The following is a 19,282-nucleotide window of genomic DNA, read 5'->3' as shown; positions in this document are numbered from 1 at the left end:
ATCAAGCTTCCGTTTGCCTCAGTGACTCAGGAACTCCCCAGTAAAGAACCTGAGAAATGACCAGTCTAAATTTGAATTGTGTTCCCAGACCCCTCAGCCTCAATGATATGATTGTTGAATTGTCTTCTAAAAACTGCTAATTAATTATTCTATTTTATTAAAAGTAATACGTAATTTTCCTTGATTATTTGTAAGCTGAACACTTCTCACAGGGTGATGAGAAAATTAAGCCACCTGTGACAAAATAATTTATCTTGTGTGCAACCTTTATTCTATCTGTAATCACAATACAAAAATATAGAATGTTAATCAAGTGATTTGTTAAAAGTTAATGTATCACTTTTCCAATTATCTCTCTTTGATTTTGTGTATCTGCATGCCAACCAAGAAAATGGGTATAAAAATAAAGATCAGACATTGGGATAGTGGAGCAGCTGTCAAATGCAAAGCACTCCCATGGCTGTTATGATTAAGCTGTCTTCCGTTTGTTATTTTTGTTGACTGACCTTTCGCCAACAGTCGGGATACCCTGGAGTCATGGGCAAGGGTGAACATTGCCCACGGCAATGAGGCAAATAAGATATATATATATATTATTTATATAGATCAGATTATATATATATATATATATATATATATATATATATATATATATAAGAGAGAGAGAGAGAGAGAGAGAGAGAGAGAGAGAGAGAGAGAGAGAGAGAGAGAGAGAGAGATCAGACTATAGTTTGCTGGCTCTTGGAGTAGTTTAATATCTTTATTTTATTTTATTTAGGGAGGGTTTGCCTTTATTTTATAGAGGAGGAAACTGAGACCCAGACAAATGAAGGTACTTAACTAAGGTAATAAAGTTAATAAATAGAAGAGCTAGGATTAAAGCCCAAATTCTTACTTTATGTTCAATACTTTTTTTCCAATACTTTCCCCCCACTACTTTGTTTCCATGTTGTATTATCCCTGAATCATTAATAATTTATTTTTAAAATAATATTTCCCCCAATTGCATGTGAAAATAATTTTTAACCTTCATTTTTTTAAATGCTGAGTTTCAAATTCTCTTCCTTTTTTTTTTTAAACCCTTACCTTCCATCTTGGAATCCATGCAGTAAGGGCTAGGCCATGAGGGTTAAGTGACTTGCCCAGGGACACACAGCTAGGAAATGTCTGAGGGCAGATTTGAACCCAGTACCTCCCATCTCTGGGCCTGACTCTCAATTCACTGAGCCATTGTATTAGAGATAGATAATCTGTGGGAGCTATTTCTGATTGTAATAAAGGATATACTATGGCTTGACTAGAGAATTACTAGGGGAAACCTGTGAGTGCTTTGTTGTAATAGAGAGAGATACTTCTGAGAGATAGAGAGCTACTACTAGAGAGAGATATTCTGGGGTCGCCTATTGATCACTACTGATGACTAATAGATTAATATTTTTCCTACCCTCCTCCTCCTTCAATCCCTTCACCACCCTCTTCTGAAGCCTGAGTAGACTCTGAGGTTTATGAGGAAACACTCTTTTCTCTTCCTTTCTCAAGTAAGGGGATTTATTGGGAACCACAGGATAGAGGCCTGAGGTAAGATGAGGTGAGAGGGATAGGGTTGTCCCTAGTCTATAAGGAGGGTTAGAAGGATTTTGGGAAATGTCAGTCCTGTCACAGCTGTGACACAAAGTCTATCAGGGAGATGGGAGGACAACTATTTAATCTTCTTTCTTCTTCCAAGTACACAAAACCACCAACAAAAGTTAATTTCTTTTCAGCCTAACTCCAGAAGCCTCCCCCCTCCCCCAAGAGTCCTTCTAGGACAGAAGAACCTAGGACAGAAGAAGCCAGTCTCTCCCTTGGTCAGAAGCCAAGGCAGTCTCTCAGTTCATCTCCTGGCCAGGCTCCAACTGACTTTCCTGGGAACATTCTATTTGAAATGTTCTTTCTTGATTGACATCTGAGGTCCTTTACTCTCTGTCTTTCATGCATGAAATTCTCTCTTCCTTCATGCCTCTTCCACACCACTCAGCTGCTCCTCTCTTCCTTCTTTTCATCTCTTCTTTCTTCCCCACTTATCCTTCCCCCCTCCCTGAGAAAGTAAACGGTCTGATATAGATTTTACATGTGCAATTATATAAAACTTTTTTCCATATTTCAATAATGATTTATATATATGCATATGTACACATATATTTTACATACCCAGAGAAAGAGAGAGAGGAAAGAGAAAGAGACTCAGTGTCATGTTGTTTATGTAGGGAATTTCCTTTGAGGAAACTCCTTCCTTGATGCAGATCAACACCTGCTCTACAATTTGTAATCTCAGAAGGTTGTCTGGGGGCATTGAGAAGTTAAGTGACTTGTCAGAGTCACACAGCTAGGATATGTCAGAAGCAGGACTTGACCACAGCTCTCCCTGTTTCCAAGGCCAACTCTCTAGGTATTATTCCATTTTCCTTGTTCTAATTACACATGTGAGTATGAAATTTGCAGCCATTTTGGGAAATAACTTTTATGGAATTTCATTTCTAAAATTCCTATAAATTTTATTATTTTTAATCCTGCTTTTTCTGTCAGAGACGATGTCAATTGTCTTCAATCCATGTAGGCCTATCAGTCCTCAATTTGTATTAGTGTCACTGAACAAAATGATCATTCTTCATAATAGAGAATATTCCACAGATGGGTATTCCTAGGATGATGTTATTAATTGGAGACGAGGTATAAAATATTTCTGTAGTGTTGCTTGCTTTTCTTGAAGAGATGGGAACAGAAAAACCCAGACAACATTTTCTCTTCTCTTCTTTAGAAACCTAAAAAAGAATGTGTTAAAAATAACATCCAAGGGATGAGGGTTCAGATGAAAAATTCTGTTCCAGTTTGTATTTATTACTCCTGCATTTTTACATATTTACATATTTACATTTTACATTATTGTACATTGTACATTACAAAATACATTTACATTTACATCACATACATACATACATGCATTACATAAAATTTACATATTACATTTATTACATATACATTTACATATTACACCAGCTCTGTAGGGTTGGTAAATTTCTGGGAGAAGTTCATTGTTCAAATGCTGGGACCCTGCCCAAGGTTGCCTTCCTTACTGAGTGTTACATGTATCGCTTGCTTTTATTCCAGATTTTATAAATCACTTGCTATTTGTTCTTGCTTTACCTGCCCACTTCCAGCAATCCCCAAGTAATCACACAACCAGGACTAGTCAGTCAGTCAACAGACACTTATGAAGCACATATTATGTGCCAGGCACTGTACTAAGAGCTGGATATATAAAAAGAAAGATAAATATACCATCCCAATCCTTATGGAACTTAGCTCCTAATGAGGTAAACAGAGCTCATTAAATTAGTTTGGTGGATCAGAGGAATGAATCAAAATAGAAAGAGGAGTACAAATAGAACACTTATTAGGGAGAGGAGTTGTTTTGGACAAACCTTTGAAATGTGGCCACTAGTGATTTTCTGTCCGCAGAGAGCTGGAAGGGCCTTTCTGTTTAGATGGATGAAGGGAAGGGGAGTTAATCAATGCCTTCCTTATTGACTAAGAGTTGTAGGGAAGGAAGGAAATCTCTAAGTGGGGCTCTCTCACCCACTCCAAATTCAATCACCACAACAACAGTCACGTTATCCCATGACAGCACCTCCAAAATCAGTGGTTCACATAGATTTCCTGGATAAAAGATTTTCTGCCAAAGAAACAAATCAGGGATTCTGATGCCACTTCACATCACTTTTAAGATGAAGAATGAATCTCTCTTCTAGAACTCCATACCTCTGTCTCATCTTCTGTCCTCTTTTCCCCAGAATGCTCTGTGAACCCATTTCAGTTAGCTACATATATCCTTCTTAAATTTCTCTCCAAAACATCTAGAGCTAAGAAATTTGGGAATTCTTGTGCTTGTAAAACAAGGCTACATTTGCATTTATAGTAGTGGTTATCCTATAGATCTGAGTATCCTTAAAGGTATTTTAGGCCCGGGTCTAAACCCTATCCATATATGTCCTTTGACAAGTCACTTAATCCCTATTGCCTAGCTCTTGCTATTTTTCTGTCTTAGAATTGATACTAAGACAGAAAGTAAGGGTTTTAAAAAGAAGTAAATAAAACAAAAATAAAGTAAGAGTTCACAAAAAAAATCTCTTTTTTAGTCTTTATTTCTTCTGCTTGTAACTATGGACCAGTGTAGAAAGTTGTTACTTTCTGTTAATTCCTGGCTGTTAATTCCTGGGAGAAATCCATTGTTCTATTGTTGGGACTTTACCCAAATTTGGCTATTGTCCTTTATAATGATAATTGCATCACATTGGAACATTTTAGGATTTACACATAATTATTTTTAATCTTACAAATATTAATATTATTATGCTATGAAGCAAAAGATTTAAAACTAGAATGGTCCCCTTCAAGAGAACCCAATCTATGGAATGTAAACCTTAAAATTCCTTAGACTTATAAATGTTGGAAATTTCACCATTGGGAAATTTTATACTTGGAAAATTTCTTACTGATAGTCTATTGGAATGTGAACCCCATTGGCATGGGAGGTTCCTCCTCCTCCCTTCTTAAGATTACTTTAGGACAGAAACCTTTTGCTGAATAATGGAAAGGGCTTTGACCTATGCTTAAGCATAGAACAGGAATTTCTTTGAGTCATGATTGATTTTAGAATTGATACAATGGAGATACTTGGAATCAATCTCCACCCTACTCAGTCCTAACAGGATTGAGGAAGGGCTGCAGCATAGATCAAAATTTAATTATTCCAATCTCTACCCTACTCAGGTTAACAGGATTTAGGAAGGGCTGTAGCAAAGGATCAAAGATTTAATTATTTGAAAATATGACCTTCAACAGACATGTGCAAAGCCAGAGACCTCTGGGCGGTCCTGGGTTAAGCTAGAGCCTCCATTGGCACAGGGAAATTGATGGTCAGTGATTGGTAGATGTGAGAACTGAGGGGAGAGAACTTGGATGGTTTCCTTAAAGATAGAAGGGTCTGAAGACTCAAGGAGGGAGTTGAGGAGTTGGTCTGAGTGGTTGGAGGGTGCTCTGAGAAGCTTGCTCTGGAGGAAGCTGAAGGTGGGGGCCCCGGAGACTGTTTCTCCATTTTGGTCACGTGAGTAATAGGGACTGATCTCTTTTCTTTGCCCCAACTATCTAAGGGCTTGGGCCTTTTGGCCCAGCCTAAACAGAGGGGGTATTTAAGCCCTATTCCCTTCTCTCCCCTTTCTCTCTCTCTCTCTAATTCCTTTCTTCCTCCTGTTTGTAATTAAACTCTAGGAAAAGGCTGACGGCTGATTTGAGTTTTCATTTAGGAATTACATAGCTGAATTCCTTGGCGACCTTAAATTAATAAATATCAGTCCTTTAAAGTGATTTCCTTGTCACAGGAAAAACATTTATTGCTTATGGGTAGGATGAGCTAATATAATGAAAATGACAATCTTACCCAAATTAATTTACTTATTCAGTGCCATACCTATCAAACTATGAAGAAACTTTTTTACTAAGTTAGAAAAAACGATAACAAAGTTCATTTGGAGGAACAAAAGATCAAGAATATCAAGGGAACTAATGAAAAAAATGTGCAGGAGGGGGGACTAGCAGTACCAGATCTTAAACTGTACTATAAAGTTGTGATCATCAAAGCAATATGGAACTGGCTAAGAGACAGAAGGGAGGATCAGTGGAATAGACTTGTAGTAAATGACCTCAGCAAAATAGTGTATGATAAACCCAAAAATCCCAGCTTTTGGAACAAGAACCTGGTATTTGACAAAAACTGCTGGGAAAATTAGAATACAGTATGGGAGAGATTAGTTAGATCAACATCTCACACCCTATACCAATATAAATTCAAAATAGGTAAATGGCTTAAATATAAAGAGGAAAATTCTAAGTAAATTTGGTAAACATAGAACAGTATACCTGTCAGATCTATGGGAAAGGAATAATTTAAGACAAAGCAAGAGATAGAGGATATTACAAAATGTAAAATGAATAATTTTGATTACATTAAATTAAAAAGTTTTGTACAAACAAAATCAATGCAACCAAAATTAGAAGGGAAGCAACAAATTGGGAAAAATCTTTATAACAAAAACCTCTGACAATGATCTAATTTCTCAAATTTATAAGGAGCTGTCAATTGTACAAAAAAATCAAGCCATTCCCCAATTGAGAAATGGGCAAGGGACATGAATAGGCAGTTTTCAGATAAAGAAATCAAAACTATCAATAAGCACATGAAAAAATATTTTAAATCTCTCATAATTAAAGAAATGCAAATCAAAACAACTCTTGAGGTACTACCTCACACCTAGCAGATTGGCCAATATGACAGCAAAGGAAAGTAATAAATTTTAGAGGGGATATGGCAAAATCGGGACACTAATGCAATGCTTGTGGAGTTGTGAATTGATCCAACCATTCTGGAAGGCAATCTGGAACTATGCCCAAAGTGCTTTAAAAGATTGCCTGCTCTTTGATCCAGCTATACCATTGTTGGGTTTCTATCCCAAAGAGATAATAAGGAAAAAGACTTGTACAAAAATATTTATAGTCACGCTCTTTGTAGTGTCAAAAAATTGGAAAATTAGAGTATGCCTTTTGATTGGGGAATGGCTGAACAAACTGTGGTGCATGTTGGTGATGGAATACTATTGTACTGAAAGGAATAATGAACTGGAAGAATTCCATGTGAACTTGAATGACCTCCAGGAACTGATGCAGAGTGAGAGGAGCAGAACTAGGAGAACATTGTACACAGAGACTGATACTTTGTGGCATAATCAAATGTAATGGACTTCTCTACTAGGAGCAATGCAATAATCCAGGACAATTCTGAGGGACTTATGAGAAAGAATGCTATCCACATCCCAGAGAAAGAATTGTGGAAATAGAAACACAGAAGAATTTCTTGATCACAAGGGTCTATGGGGATATGATTGGGGATGTAGACTCTAAGCAATCACCCTAATGCAAATATTAATAATATGGAAATAGGTTTTGATCAATAACATGTGTAAAACCCAGTGGAATTGCTCTTCGGCTGGGAGGGGGAGAGGAAAGAAAGAACATGAATCATGTAACCATGAGAAAATATCCTAAATTAATTAATTAAATAAAAATTTTCAATGAAAAAAAAAAAGACTGCCTGCCCTTTGATCCACCTAAACCACTGCTGGGTTTGTATCACAAAGAGATAATAGGGAAAAACATATGCACAAAAATGTTTATAGCTGTGCTCTTTGTAGTGGCAAAAAACTGGAAAATGAGGGAGGTATCCATCAATTGGGGAATGGCTGAACAAATTGTAATATCTGATAGTGATGGAATACTATTGTGCTGAAAGGAATAATGAACTGGAGGAATTCCATGTGAACTAGAAAGACTTTCAGGAATTGATGCAGAGCAAAATGTGCAGAACCAGGAGAATGTTGTACACAGAGAGTGAAACATTGTAGCACAATTGAATGTAATGGACTTCTCCGTTAGCAGCAATGCAATGACCTAGGACAATTCTGAGGAACTTAGGAAAAAGAATGCTATCCACATCCAGAGAAATAACTGTGGGAGTAGAAATGCAGAAGAAAAACATATGATTGACCACATGGTTCCATGGGGATATGATTGGGGATGTTGATTTTAATTGATCACTCTATTGCAAATATTAATAATATGAAAATAGATTTTGAACAATGATACATGTAAAACCCAATGGAATTGCTCATTGGCTTCAGGAGGGGGGGAATGGAAAGAACATGAATTATATAAAATGGGAAATATTCAAAATTAATTAAATAATTTTTAAAATTAAAAATTAAAATTAAAAAAGAGAGAAAGAACCAAATATAATCCCTTAATTTTACAGATGAGGAATTTAAGGCACAGAGAAAGGAAATTCCCCAATGAGATACAAAGCTAAAATTTGAAACCAAGTCCTCTAACTTTAGATCCAGTATTTTTCTATTTCACCAGCATCAACCTTTTAACCAATAATTAATCCTTCATTCAAGCATTCTTGAAACTAAAACTACCCTCTTTATACAAACTGTTGGACTTAATATCTTTTTTCCCCCACAGATCTCAAAGTAAATGGGCAAATTATTTTAATGCTCTAATTCCATAGAGTTTATTTCAGTAATTTAGAAAATGCAAAGGGGCAGCTATGCAGCTCAGTGGATAGAGTACAAGGCCTGGAGTTGAGAGAATCTGTATTCAAATCTGGCTTCAGACACTTCCTAGTTGTGTGACTCTGGGCAAGTCAGTTAACTCCAACTGCCTAACCTTTGATGCTCTTCTGTTTTAGAACTGATACTGACAGGGCGGAGTCAAGATGGCGGTGTAGAGGTAGCAAAAGTTCAGACCTCTGAAAACCCTTCCTTACTGATTAAAAACCAAATGCTCCTAGGGGACTGAAAACCAAATATAACAACAGGACAGAGCTAAGGAACCCTCCTGCTGGGCTCAACTTAAAAGTTATGCCCCCCAAAAGCCTGAATTTGAGAACACTTGAATTTAAGGGGAAGGAATAAGGAAGGTCCCAGGACCCCTTCCCCACCCACAGTACTGAGCCTCCAGCAGTGGCCAGAATCTCTGGGCAGGCAAGGGTGCTAGTCTGGAGGGAGTACCTTTCAGGCAAAGCTGTGTGCCAGGTTCAGGGCTCAGAACACGGCTGGCTGGGAGGCAGCTTGAGGAGAAGCAGATAGGAGGCAGCCTAGTTGCAGCAGCGGAGATACTCCATATTGCACCCACACACACACACACTTCTCGAGATTTTGGCCTCAGGGCACATCTAGCACTGCAAGATCCACTCAGCTGGGCTTAATCTCATCAAGCCTTCAGAGGGCAGGAAAGCTCAAACTCCAACACCCCTCCCCCACAGACTGCTCTGAGTGCCTTGCTAAGCTCCAAAGGTGAAGGCTGACAGAAAAGTCCAAACCCGCAGATCTAGCACACAATGAGAGGAGCAAGAGTGCAGGCAACTACAGGGGGAAAAGAAGGGGGTAAATATGAGCAAACAACAGAAAAAGAAAAAAGAAATTATAATCGACAGCTTCTATACAGGCAATGAACAAAGAGCAAATGTACAGAGGAAGATCAAGGAACACCAAGCAACAACACAGAAACTCCAGCAAATTGGACACAGGCTTTGGAAGAACTCAAAATACAATTCAAAAAAACAATTAAGAGAGGCTGAATACAACTGGGAAAAGAACTTAACAAGCAAGATAAGTCATCTGGAAACAGAGGCACTTGAACTAAAATGAGAAAATAGTTTCTTGAAAGCCAAAATTAATCAGCTTGAAAATGAGGCAAAGGAGATGAAGGATGAGACAAAGAAAATGAAAGATGAGGCAAAGGAGATGAAAGATGAGGCAAAGAAGATGAAAGATGACCTCCAAAGAAAATCAGACCAGAAGGAGAAGGATGACCAAAAAGCCAGGGATGAAATTCAGTCTTTAAAAATCAGAATACAACAATTAGAAGGAAGCAACTTCACAAGGCAGCAGGAAACTATAAAACAAAATCAAAAGAATGAAAAAATTGAGAACTGATACTGACAGAAGGTAAAGGTTCCAAAAAAAAAAAAGGAAGAAAGAAAATACATTACTTTGTGGATGTGAATGAGCACTTTTATCAATGATCAGAAGCCTTCTTTGATGAGTTATAAAGGCTCATAAGGTTCAATACCTAATAGTCAAACTTTTTATGATAGGACGTCCCAGCAAGGTAGGTTTGTTCTTAAAGGGTAGGCAAGCAGTTCATTGAGATTCTGCAAGCAAAGACTTTCCAGTTTGGTTGGTAAGACCTGGTAATATTTATTTGCATTTCATTGGCATAACAGTCAAGAACAAGAGTTTAATTATTCAAAAAAATTTACTAAACCCCTGCTGTGTGCTTGGTACTAGGGTTACAAAGAAAAAATCAAATAACTCCTGCCTTTAAGGAACTTAAAGTATTCTGGGGAAATGATATTTACACAGAAAAAAGTAAATGCAAAAGATATTCAAAATATTGGGGAGGGGCTGGAAAAATTAGACAGAGCAGGAAAAGCTTGATGTGGCAATTGAGCTGAGTCTCAAAATTAGCTTGATTTTAATAGGTTGAGTTGAAGAGAAAATTCATTCCATGTATGGAACTAGAAGAAGGAATACCAGGGTATAAGGAACAGCATGATAGGCCTTAGATAGAATCTAGAGTGCATAAGGGGAATAGGCATTAGATTATTGCATTAATACATACATATATTTTACATGTAGTATACATCATATATGTTAGGCACCAGACAGAAGAGTTTGCATTTTATCACAGAAAGTGACAGGGTCAGAGCTGTGTTTAGACATATCAGTTTGGCAGTTGCATAGAGAATAAATTGGAAAGGGAAGAGCCTGGAGACAGGAACACCAAAGAGGAGACTATTGTAATAGTCTTGGCAAGAAGTGATGAAGACTTGATGAAGGGTGTTATCTGTGTGAGTGGAGACAAGAGAGTAGAAGTACAAGATATTGTCAAGATAGAATTGACAAATGTGGAAACTGCTCTGATTGGATATTGGGTGGGAGGGGAAAAGAGAAGTGTTGTAAAGGATAATACCTAGGTTGCAAATTGGAGTGCTGGAAGAATGTGGTAGCCTTGAATAGAAATAGGAAAGTTAGAAATATCAGTGGAGATGGGTTGGAGGGTGGGGGAGAATAATAATAAGTTCTGTTTTGGATATATTAAATTTGATATTTACATGACAACCAGGATTACCTTCATGACACAATGAGGCTTTGGACTTTAGTGGGAGCCCCACACCCACCCACCAAAAAAAACACCCCAAAACAACTCTACTAAAGCCTTATAGTTACATTTCTCTATCTTTGATTCCTACACTTCTTTAACTTTCAAATATTAGAAATTCTTGCTAAAATCTAGAGAAGCCCATTACAGGTTTGCCACAAAGTGATTAATTTTTGGCCATAGCAGTTTTTCAAGGTCAACAACTGAGTTTTACCAGGTGTTGAGATCTCCTATGGTGGAGGGAATACTCACACAGATGAAATTAGAGATACTGAAAATGTTAAAGTAAATAAAGAAAAGGATAAGAGAAAATTGAAGGTTTAAAGGGTTAAAAAAAAGAGGAAGTATCTGAGGATGTGAAGCAATATAAAAGCACTGAGGCATTTTCTTACAGTAGTGAAGTTTTCTGCACAGGGACTCCATGATCCCAGCACTACTATTAACAGCCAATAGTGGCAAAGCTGCTCTATTTTAAGTGGACTCCGTGGGATCCTTATTGATCCTCCCTGAAGGGATTACTATTTAAGAGTACTGTGTATCTCCCTTAGATAAAAGCAAGCACTTCTTTCATTTATGGTACCATTAACATTGTAACATGTAGGTGTGAGCTTTTTCTTTCACTTTCTATCACTGTTAGTAATAATGTTTTCCCAACATATATCACTTCTCTTTGATATGCTAGTTGAGTCATAAATTAATGTCACAAATAAATGTGATCTAGACAGAGTAACTCAATTGAGAAACAGGGAGTGGTAGCTTGACATTGTTACATTTGACAGCTGTGCAATCTTGAATTTTTAAATGTCAAAGTGTGAAAGAAAATCTGAAAGACATTAGCCAGTCATAGGGAGCTAAATATTGTGGTCATTTATGCTTTCAGCAAAAACTTTCTTTAGTCTTTACAGAAGGTATTCTGAAACAGAGCAGGTGGGTTGAATAACAAAGAGAACTGAGGAGTTTAAAGACTTTCTTGGCATCAAACGGTAAAGTTGCTCTACACTGTTGGTGTTTTATAGAAAACATGTATAAATACATTTAGGCTGTCTGGCAGCCGTCTTATTTATTGGGCTTTACCTTTGAGACCAAAATAAATGTGAGGGATTCATGTACAGTACTCAACATTCCCTGTCAGGTATTATTTAATCTCCTTAGGCTAGGACTATGAATGGAAATCTTTATTTTACATCATGCCATAATAATGTACATTAGGGCCAAAACCACTTGATCTGAAAATAATAGTATCAGGTCAGGGATTTAGGATATTATATGACAACAGCTGGCATGAGGAGTATCTCTCTTGCTACTGACTGGAAAAGTTACCTCAGACTTAAAATCTAATTAATTAACAGACCTAAAGCCAGGCAGCAGCCAATGGAATTGGCTGCATGGGTAGTTTGTGAAGATGTGTTTCTCAGTGAAGAAGATGAACAAGATGTTCAGCTATATGTTGTAATGGATATATCTACATCTATCTATCTATCTATCTATCTATCTATCTATCTATCTATCTATCTGTCTGTCTGTCTGTCTGTCTGTCTGTCCATCTATCATATTTGTAGAAACCAGAGGGAAAGCAAAGCAGTATCATCTTATAGATTATGTATGTGTTACACATCTAACAATAAGTGCCCATATCGGTCCAGAGAGGCTGAGACAATCTTCTATTTCTCCACTAAGAGGACTCTATCAATGGATTCCCAACTCTCTCCTCCTCCCCACAGCTATATACACCCAGAGCTGGCCTAGATTCAATCTGGAAGGGGAGCAATTCAGACCTCTATTGAGTGGCATTACCCTTTCTCACACTCTTCAGGTTGCCACATCCTCCCCCCAGCATCATTCATTACTTGAAGCTTAGCTTTGACTCTTGTCTTGACTTCCCACAAAGGGGAGGCTGGTGATAAATAGAAAGGTACTCAATGTACAACTTGGATCAAATTTGGAACAGGTATTTATTTCTTATACACAAAAGAAATGCTAAACAGAACACTCAGAATCAGTACATTGAACAAAAACAAACTTAAAAGAGTGGCAATAATCTCTGGCATGCTCTCATGGATGGTTATGTGAGCCTCATCTAAACCTAAGGCATTTTGTGGGACTCTTGAGTAGGTATTTTTACATTCCACCTTCACTCTTCCCTGTCTCCTTCTCTGTTAGTCTTCTGGCAAGCTGAGTTAGGTCTTGAGCTCTTCTTGGTGCTTATCTGCTCACAGAGTTCTGGAATAGTTGCCCAAGACCCCTGCCCTTGCCAACCAGTCAGCTTTGAACAAAGGCTGACTGATGAACCTAACAAACTCACCAAGTGATCTCTCAGTCTGAACACATTTGTCTCAGGATCAATTGTTCCGTTCATCCAAGAGCAGGAAAGAATAAATCCAGGAGGAGTAGCCTCCTGTCCAGTATCAGAAATAAAGGCAAGACATGGGCTTTAGCTGCCATGTGCTTACAACCAAAAGGCAAACAGGAGGATGGAATAAACTGCTTCCTCTCCTAAACCTCAGGGAAAAGGGGAAAACTAGGGTAGCAGTACTGATACTATTTGCTACTTGAAAGAGTGGGAAGCTAGGTGGTTCAGTGGATTGAGAGCCAGTCCTAGATTCAAATGTAACCTGAGATATGTCTTAGCTATGTGATCCTGGGAGAGTCACTTAACCCTCATTGCCTAGCCATTACCACTTTTCTGTCTTGGAACCAATATTTAGTATTGATTCTAAGACAGAAGGTAAGAAGGTGTTGTGTTTTTTTTTTTTAAGGTCCACTGAGTCATGGCTTTTCCTGATTAGGAGTCCATTAGGGAATTTCTTCTCCTTCTCAAAGCAGAAGAATCTTTCAGTCTTGAATTAGGGAAACAAGGCCTGACAAAATCAGCTGGGGGTTGCTTCTGTCATCCCTCAAGAGCCCAAGTTCTTAGCTACTATATAGTCAGGTGAAAGGAAGAAGGCATGTATTTGTTGTGTTTATCTCCCATCTGCATGTAGAATGGTACAGGCTTTTTTTTTTTTCTGACAATATTTGACCTATTGCATATAAATGGTTTGTGTGTAGAAAAGCTCTTCGGAGTTCCATAATTGAGGGGAGCGGGGAAGAAAGTCAATTGTGGAATAATCTATAACATTGGTATCCTTTGAATCAACACCTTTAGTGCATGTTCAATCAAGCTCCAACAATTCTCTTAATAGTAATAGCTTCCTTCCCATTATAAAATAACAAGCGGGTGAAAGGCTCATCTTGATTTAACTTCATTCTACAGGCGAAGAAACTGAGGTATGGAGGGGCTCTTCCCAGCTCAGCTTCCTTGGTGACTAAGAGCCGGATTTAGGTCGCCCGCTCCCACCCTCATCCGTTCAGTCAAAACCGGTGGGGGAGAACGCTGCTATCCGCTGGGAATCCTCGGTGGGGGGGTGGGGGTGGCTCCCGGGGGCGGGGAGAAAGGGTGGGGGAAGCCGAGGGACAGGAGCGTGCTGGGTCCTGACGGATCCGCGGACCCGGCGGGAGGGACCCTGGGATTTTTAATTAAAACAGGTTGCTATGGCGACGGTCTCCTAGGCGGCGTGGGTCGAGCTCTCCCCGGGGCTGGAAGGAGGGCTGCTGCTTGATGGGGATGGTCTCAGTCGTAGCCGGGGGCGCGCGTTCTGAAGCAACTTTCTCTCCCGGGAGTCGAGGAAAGGGAGGGAGGAGGAGAGGAGAGTAGGGGAGGGTGAGAGGGAGGGGAGGGGGGCGCGCTCTGCCTCTGCCCCCGCCCCTGGGTCGCGCACGTCCGTCCTCGGCGGCGCGCACGCCTGCGGGAGCCCTCTCCAGGCAACCCTAGTGCTGATCGCTCGCGCCGGTGCGGTCGCTCACCGCCCTTGGGGGAACCGAGAAGAGGCTCGAGGGCAGCCCCCCTCTCCGCCCCTCCCGGGGCTCTCCCGCCCCCCCCCCCGCCCGGCGTGCGCCGGGGCATGAGCAGCGATGATGGCTGGCTGCAGCCCCGAGGAGAAAACTTACCGGCGCTTCCTTGAGCTCTTCCTGGGAGAGTTCCGCGGACCGTGCGGCGGAGGCGAGCCCGAACCCGAGCCCGAGCCGGAGTCCGAGCCCGAGCCCGAGCCTGAGCCGGCGGCGGCGGCGGCGGCGGCGGCGGCGGCCGAGGGGACTCAGGAGGAGGTAGAGGACGAGGTGGTGGCAGTGGCGGAGCGGGAGCCCGAGCCCGGGGAGGAGGAGGAAGAGGAGGAAGAGGCGGTGGCCGCGGAGGACGAAGAGGGGGACGAGGAGGGCACTGAGGAGGGGGTGGTCGACGAGGTTGGCCCGGGGCAGCCGTCCGGGCCCCCGCCCCCGCCGCCCCAGCAGCAGCAGCCGCCGCCGCCCCTGCCCCCGCTGCCACGGCCGCTCTCCGAGCGCATCACCCCGGAGGAGGTGGAGGGCGAGAGCCTGGACCTGTGCCTGCAGCAGCTCTACAAATAGTTAAGTGGCCGGGACGGCCTCCGGGATGAGGGTGGGGGAGGGAGGGGAAAGAAGAGGGGAAGAGGGGAGAGGCGCTGTCTCCCCTCACCCCCTCTCCAACAGCCGCAGCTACAGCCCCGCACCCTCACCCGATCATCTCGCCGCAGTCCCAGCGCCCCCCGCCCAGGCTTCCCCATGCCTCCCTTACTTTTCCTCCCTGACCCACCCCCGTGACCTCAGCTGCCCCTTTTTGCATGGTCCATTTTGCAGCCCTTCTTTTGCCCTCTCTCATAGCATTTTCTCTGCTCCTTCATTCCTCCTTTCTCCCTGGCCAGCCCTCTAAATATCCGTTCCATTTTCGCCCCCTACTCCACGGTATCTCTTTCCTCCCTGGCCCGCTCTCCAAGTCTTCGTACCACGTTCGCTCCCTGCTCCAGGCTATCCCTTTCCTTCTTGGCCCGCTATCCAAGTCTCAATCTTAATGCTCTAAGGTTCAGGGTACCTCCTTCCTCCTTGAGCAGTTCGGTCTCCATGCTATGCTTCCCTCTTGCTTCTGGGTACCTATTTCCTCCCTTTTAGTTTTTCTCATCTCCATCCTTTACTAGCCCCTATTCCTGGGTACCCCCTTCCTTCCTGGCCTGCTCTCCAAGTCTCTATCCTATACTCTCAGCTCCAAAGTATCTTCTTCTTCCCTGCCCAGCTGTTCTCTTCAACATCCTATGCTCTTCCCTGTTCCTGGGTACCTTTTTCATCCCTGGCCTGCTCTCTAAATCTCCATATTATCCTTGCCATTCCTCCCCACCCCCACCCCAGGCAAACTCCTCTTTAGTAGACTTTATACAGTGCTCACCCTTGCTGCCCCATTCCTCCTCTCATCACCCACTTTCCTGTCTCCATCGTTTGCTTGCCCTTGAACTCCATTCCTCCCTCCTTTCTGGCCCGCTCTTCCAAGTCTCCTGGATTCCCTTCTCACCCCACCCACCCTCCTCACTCCACCCCCCCCCCCACCCAGCTACACAGCTGTGGAAGATTGGTGTGTTTTCTCCTTTGAGAGGCTGGGAGATGCCTCCTATTTAATGGCAACAGTAACAAAGATGAGAATGGCTCCTAAGCACAAGGATGGTCGGTGACTAAATTCCCTTCTGAGGTAGTGGTGGTTATTGTAGAAAAAATGAGACAGCCTTTTAGAAGACTTCATGCAGTGAGGGAATCTCAACCAAAGAGGGCAACTTCACATCTTTTTATTTTGGTTGGCTTGGGGATTTCAGTATTCTCTGTGAGGAAATCCTCTCCATCAATACAGATGAGCAACTGCTTTGCCATTGGGGAGTTAGTTGGATTACTAAGAAACCATAACCCAGGGTCACACAAGCAATATGTGTCAAAGATGGACTTGAACCCAGGTGTTCCTGACACCATAACCTGTTCTTTAGCCTCTGCTCCAAGCTGCCTTTCTAACTTCAGGGTGACTTTAAAACAGGTGATGGGAGAGAAGCTGTTAAAAAAAAAAAGGGAAGTCAATTCAGAATTGAAAGACATTAAGGGATGATTTGGGAATGGTAGTAGAGAATAGTCCTATAATTGATCAAAACAGAAAATTAAGTTGGTTTATCATATTGAAGACTTAAAGGCCAAATCAAGCACTTTTGCCTGGAGCCTGGGGGTGAGGAGTGAAGAAAGTGTGAGGTTTAGAGACTACACTAAAATTCAGAATTCTAAAGACCAATTACTAAAGCTTTGTCTTGCATTCAACTTTTGAGGTAACTTTTTTTGGTCTTATAGAAATGTGTTACAATAGAATTTCTTTTAAAATGGATGTTTTTAATTGATGCCACCCGAGGAGACAAATGAACTTGTGAAAACATTTGTAAACCTAGGAGCTTTTGCTCTTTAGTCGATAATTATAATGCAAGGTGTTACTCTGGTTCAAAAAAAAGTATACTACCACAGAACCTACTGCAATTAAACTGAAATTTGTCTCTGGGATTTCCCAAACAGCAGAATAGGAAGAGCCACACACACACACACACACACACAGAATCATTCTAGTGTCAAAATAAAGGATTCTTAAAAGGGAAAAAGTAAGTTTGAAGACGACTAAGAGTGGGTTACTGTAAAAATTTCACCTTTTCCAGGCTTCATTGACTTGTCTTTTTGCAAAAGTACTGAAGACTTGCTTTTAAAATAGGAATGTCTACTAAACGAGAGAATTGATGAATACTAATACATTCCACCTTAGTGTTTCAGTAAGGGTATTCTGTGAGTTCTGGCAGTTAATTGTTGTCCTTGCAACTGTACTTGCTGACCTATTGAAGAAAGGGATATATTCATAGTACTACAGAAGGTCCAAAAAGCCATTAGTCCAAACTAATTTTCTTGTCATAGAATACTGTCATTCCATAAATAATTTCTTCTTAGGTAAAAAAAATAGATAAGTGAATGCATATTTTTGAGATGGAAAACAGAAAGGTAATTTCAATATATTGAGTCAAAACATATTTAGTATTTCAGCTACGGAGGTCATTCAAATGACAGCTTGATCCCTTAGCTAATAATAAAATTTTATTTTGAAGAAAAAGCTAGCATGAAAATTAATTTTGACAAGCATCATTTTACTTTAAAAGAGGAATTCATATTATCATTTCATTTTCCTAGTAAATATATAGGAGATAATGTTCAATTTTTATTTGGCAGTCCAATAAAATGGCTGATTAATGATTGGTATGATGTGTTTCTGTATATAACATCTACAACATAAAAATGATAGTAATTTTCTTATACTTCATACATCTTAGGTTTTTTAATTTGGATAGTTATAAATGAAAATAAAGATTTATAAATGAGAATCAATACATCCAGATTCCTTGATGACAAAGGAAATGCTATACAAATGCTCCCAGTATTTGTTTCTGGAAACTAGTTGAAATTTCTATTTGAAATTCTTTCTGAAACATTTGGAAATATTGGTTTCCTAAATGCCATAAAAGAGACTTTGAAACAAAACTATGGGGAAAACATGAGATGTTAGAAAAAAATAGGGATCACTTATTATAAGGAATTCTTTCAGAATATTCTCAAAAATCTCTCTGTTGGGCAGCTAAGTGGCACAGTAGGTAGATAGCTAGACCTAGAGGTGGGAGGACCTAGGTTCAAATGTGGACTCAGACACTTCCTAGCTATGTGAACTTGGGCAAATCACTTAACCCCATTTGCCTACCCTTTGCCCTTCTGTCTTAAAGCTATTAGTAAGACAGAAAAGTAAGGATTTAAAAAAATCTATCTGCTCTGTTGGTTTTGGAAATATTGAACATCTTAAAAACAGACTAAATATATTTGTTCATGTTAAAATATTTATATGAAGTTAATACCAATTGTAAAAAAGGTGAGGGATGTTAGTCCTAATATATCAGCTATAATATAAATTATTGTTTTTCTTATATCTGGCATGTTAACATTAAAAATATATAGCATATACTTTTTATGCCTTTTTAAAATATAATTTTTATTTTATTTAAAAAAAATTTTTTTTCCATGGCTACATGATTCTTGTTCTTTCCCTCCCCTTTTCTCTCTCTCCTCCTGGAGCTGACAAGCAATTCCACTGGGTTATACATGTATTACCAGTCTATACTTTATAAGTAGGCCTGAAACTCCTTGCAAAAAGCAACAACAAATCTTTCCTCTTTCTGTAATATTTTAAGTGGATATTGGGTAAAATTAAAAAAAAAATTATCAAACCTTATTGTTTATTTCCCACCATCACTTGTCAGTCTTCCCCCCAATTTTATTGATTTGTTCAAGACAATTCTGAGAAAGGAACATCAAATATTACATATAAACTCTTTTAAGCTTAGAATCTTCCTTCAACTACCCCACCCAGCTTGAAATAAGCAGTTACATAGATAGCTATTAATATGAAGATCAGTGTTATAATGGTTAAAATTAAATTTCACTGAGTCATAATTAGCAACTTAAAAAAAAAAGCTCAAGGTAGTATCTAGGAATAACTTTTGGAGGTTTGCCTCGGGGCTTAAAATTAGAAATAGCT

The 19,282-nt window shown here is 40.1% G+C and overlaps 1 protein-coding gene across 1 annotated transcript in view; it reads left to right on the top strand.

Moving 5' to 3' along the window:
- The first annotated feature begins 14,604 nt into the window (after window positions 1-14,604).
- The window catches only part of PPM1E (protein phosphatase, Mg2+/Mn2+ dependent 1E), a 214,921-nt gene continuing 210,243 nt past the window's right edge, over window positions 14,605-19,282 (top strand). Inside the window, exon 1 of the mRNA XM_056814203.1 lies at window positions 14,605-15,254. Within this exon, the coding sequence (XP_056670181.1) occupies window positions 14,767-15,254 (488 nt within the window). The 5' untranslated portion in view covers window positions 14,605-14,766. The remainder of the gene's footprint in view (window positions 15,255-19,282) is intronic.

The sequence above is a fragment of the Monodelphis domestica genome, chromosome 2 (assembly GCF_027887165.1).
Source record: "Monodelphis domestica isolate mMonDom1 chromosome 2, mMonDom1.pri, whole genome shotgun sequence".
NCBI lineage: Eukaryota > Metazoa > Chordata > Mammalia > Didelphimorphia > Didelphidae > Monodelphis > Monodelphis domestica.
This window is presented reverse-complemented; position numbering and strand designations above follow the sequence as displayed.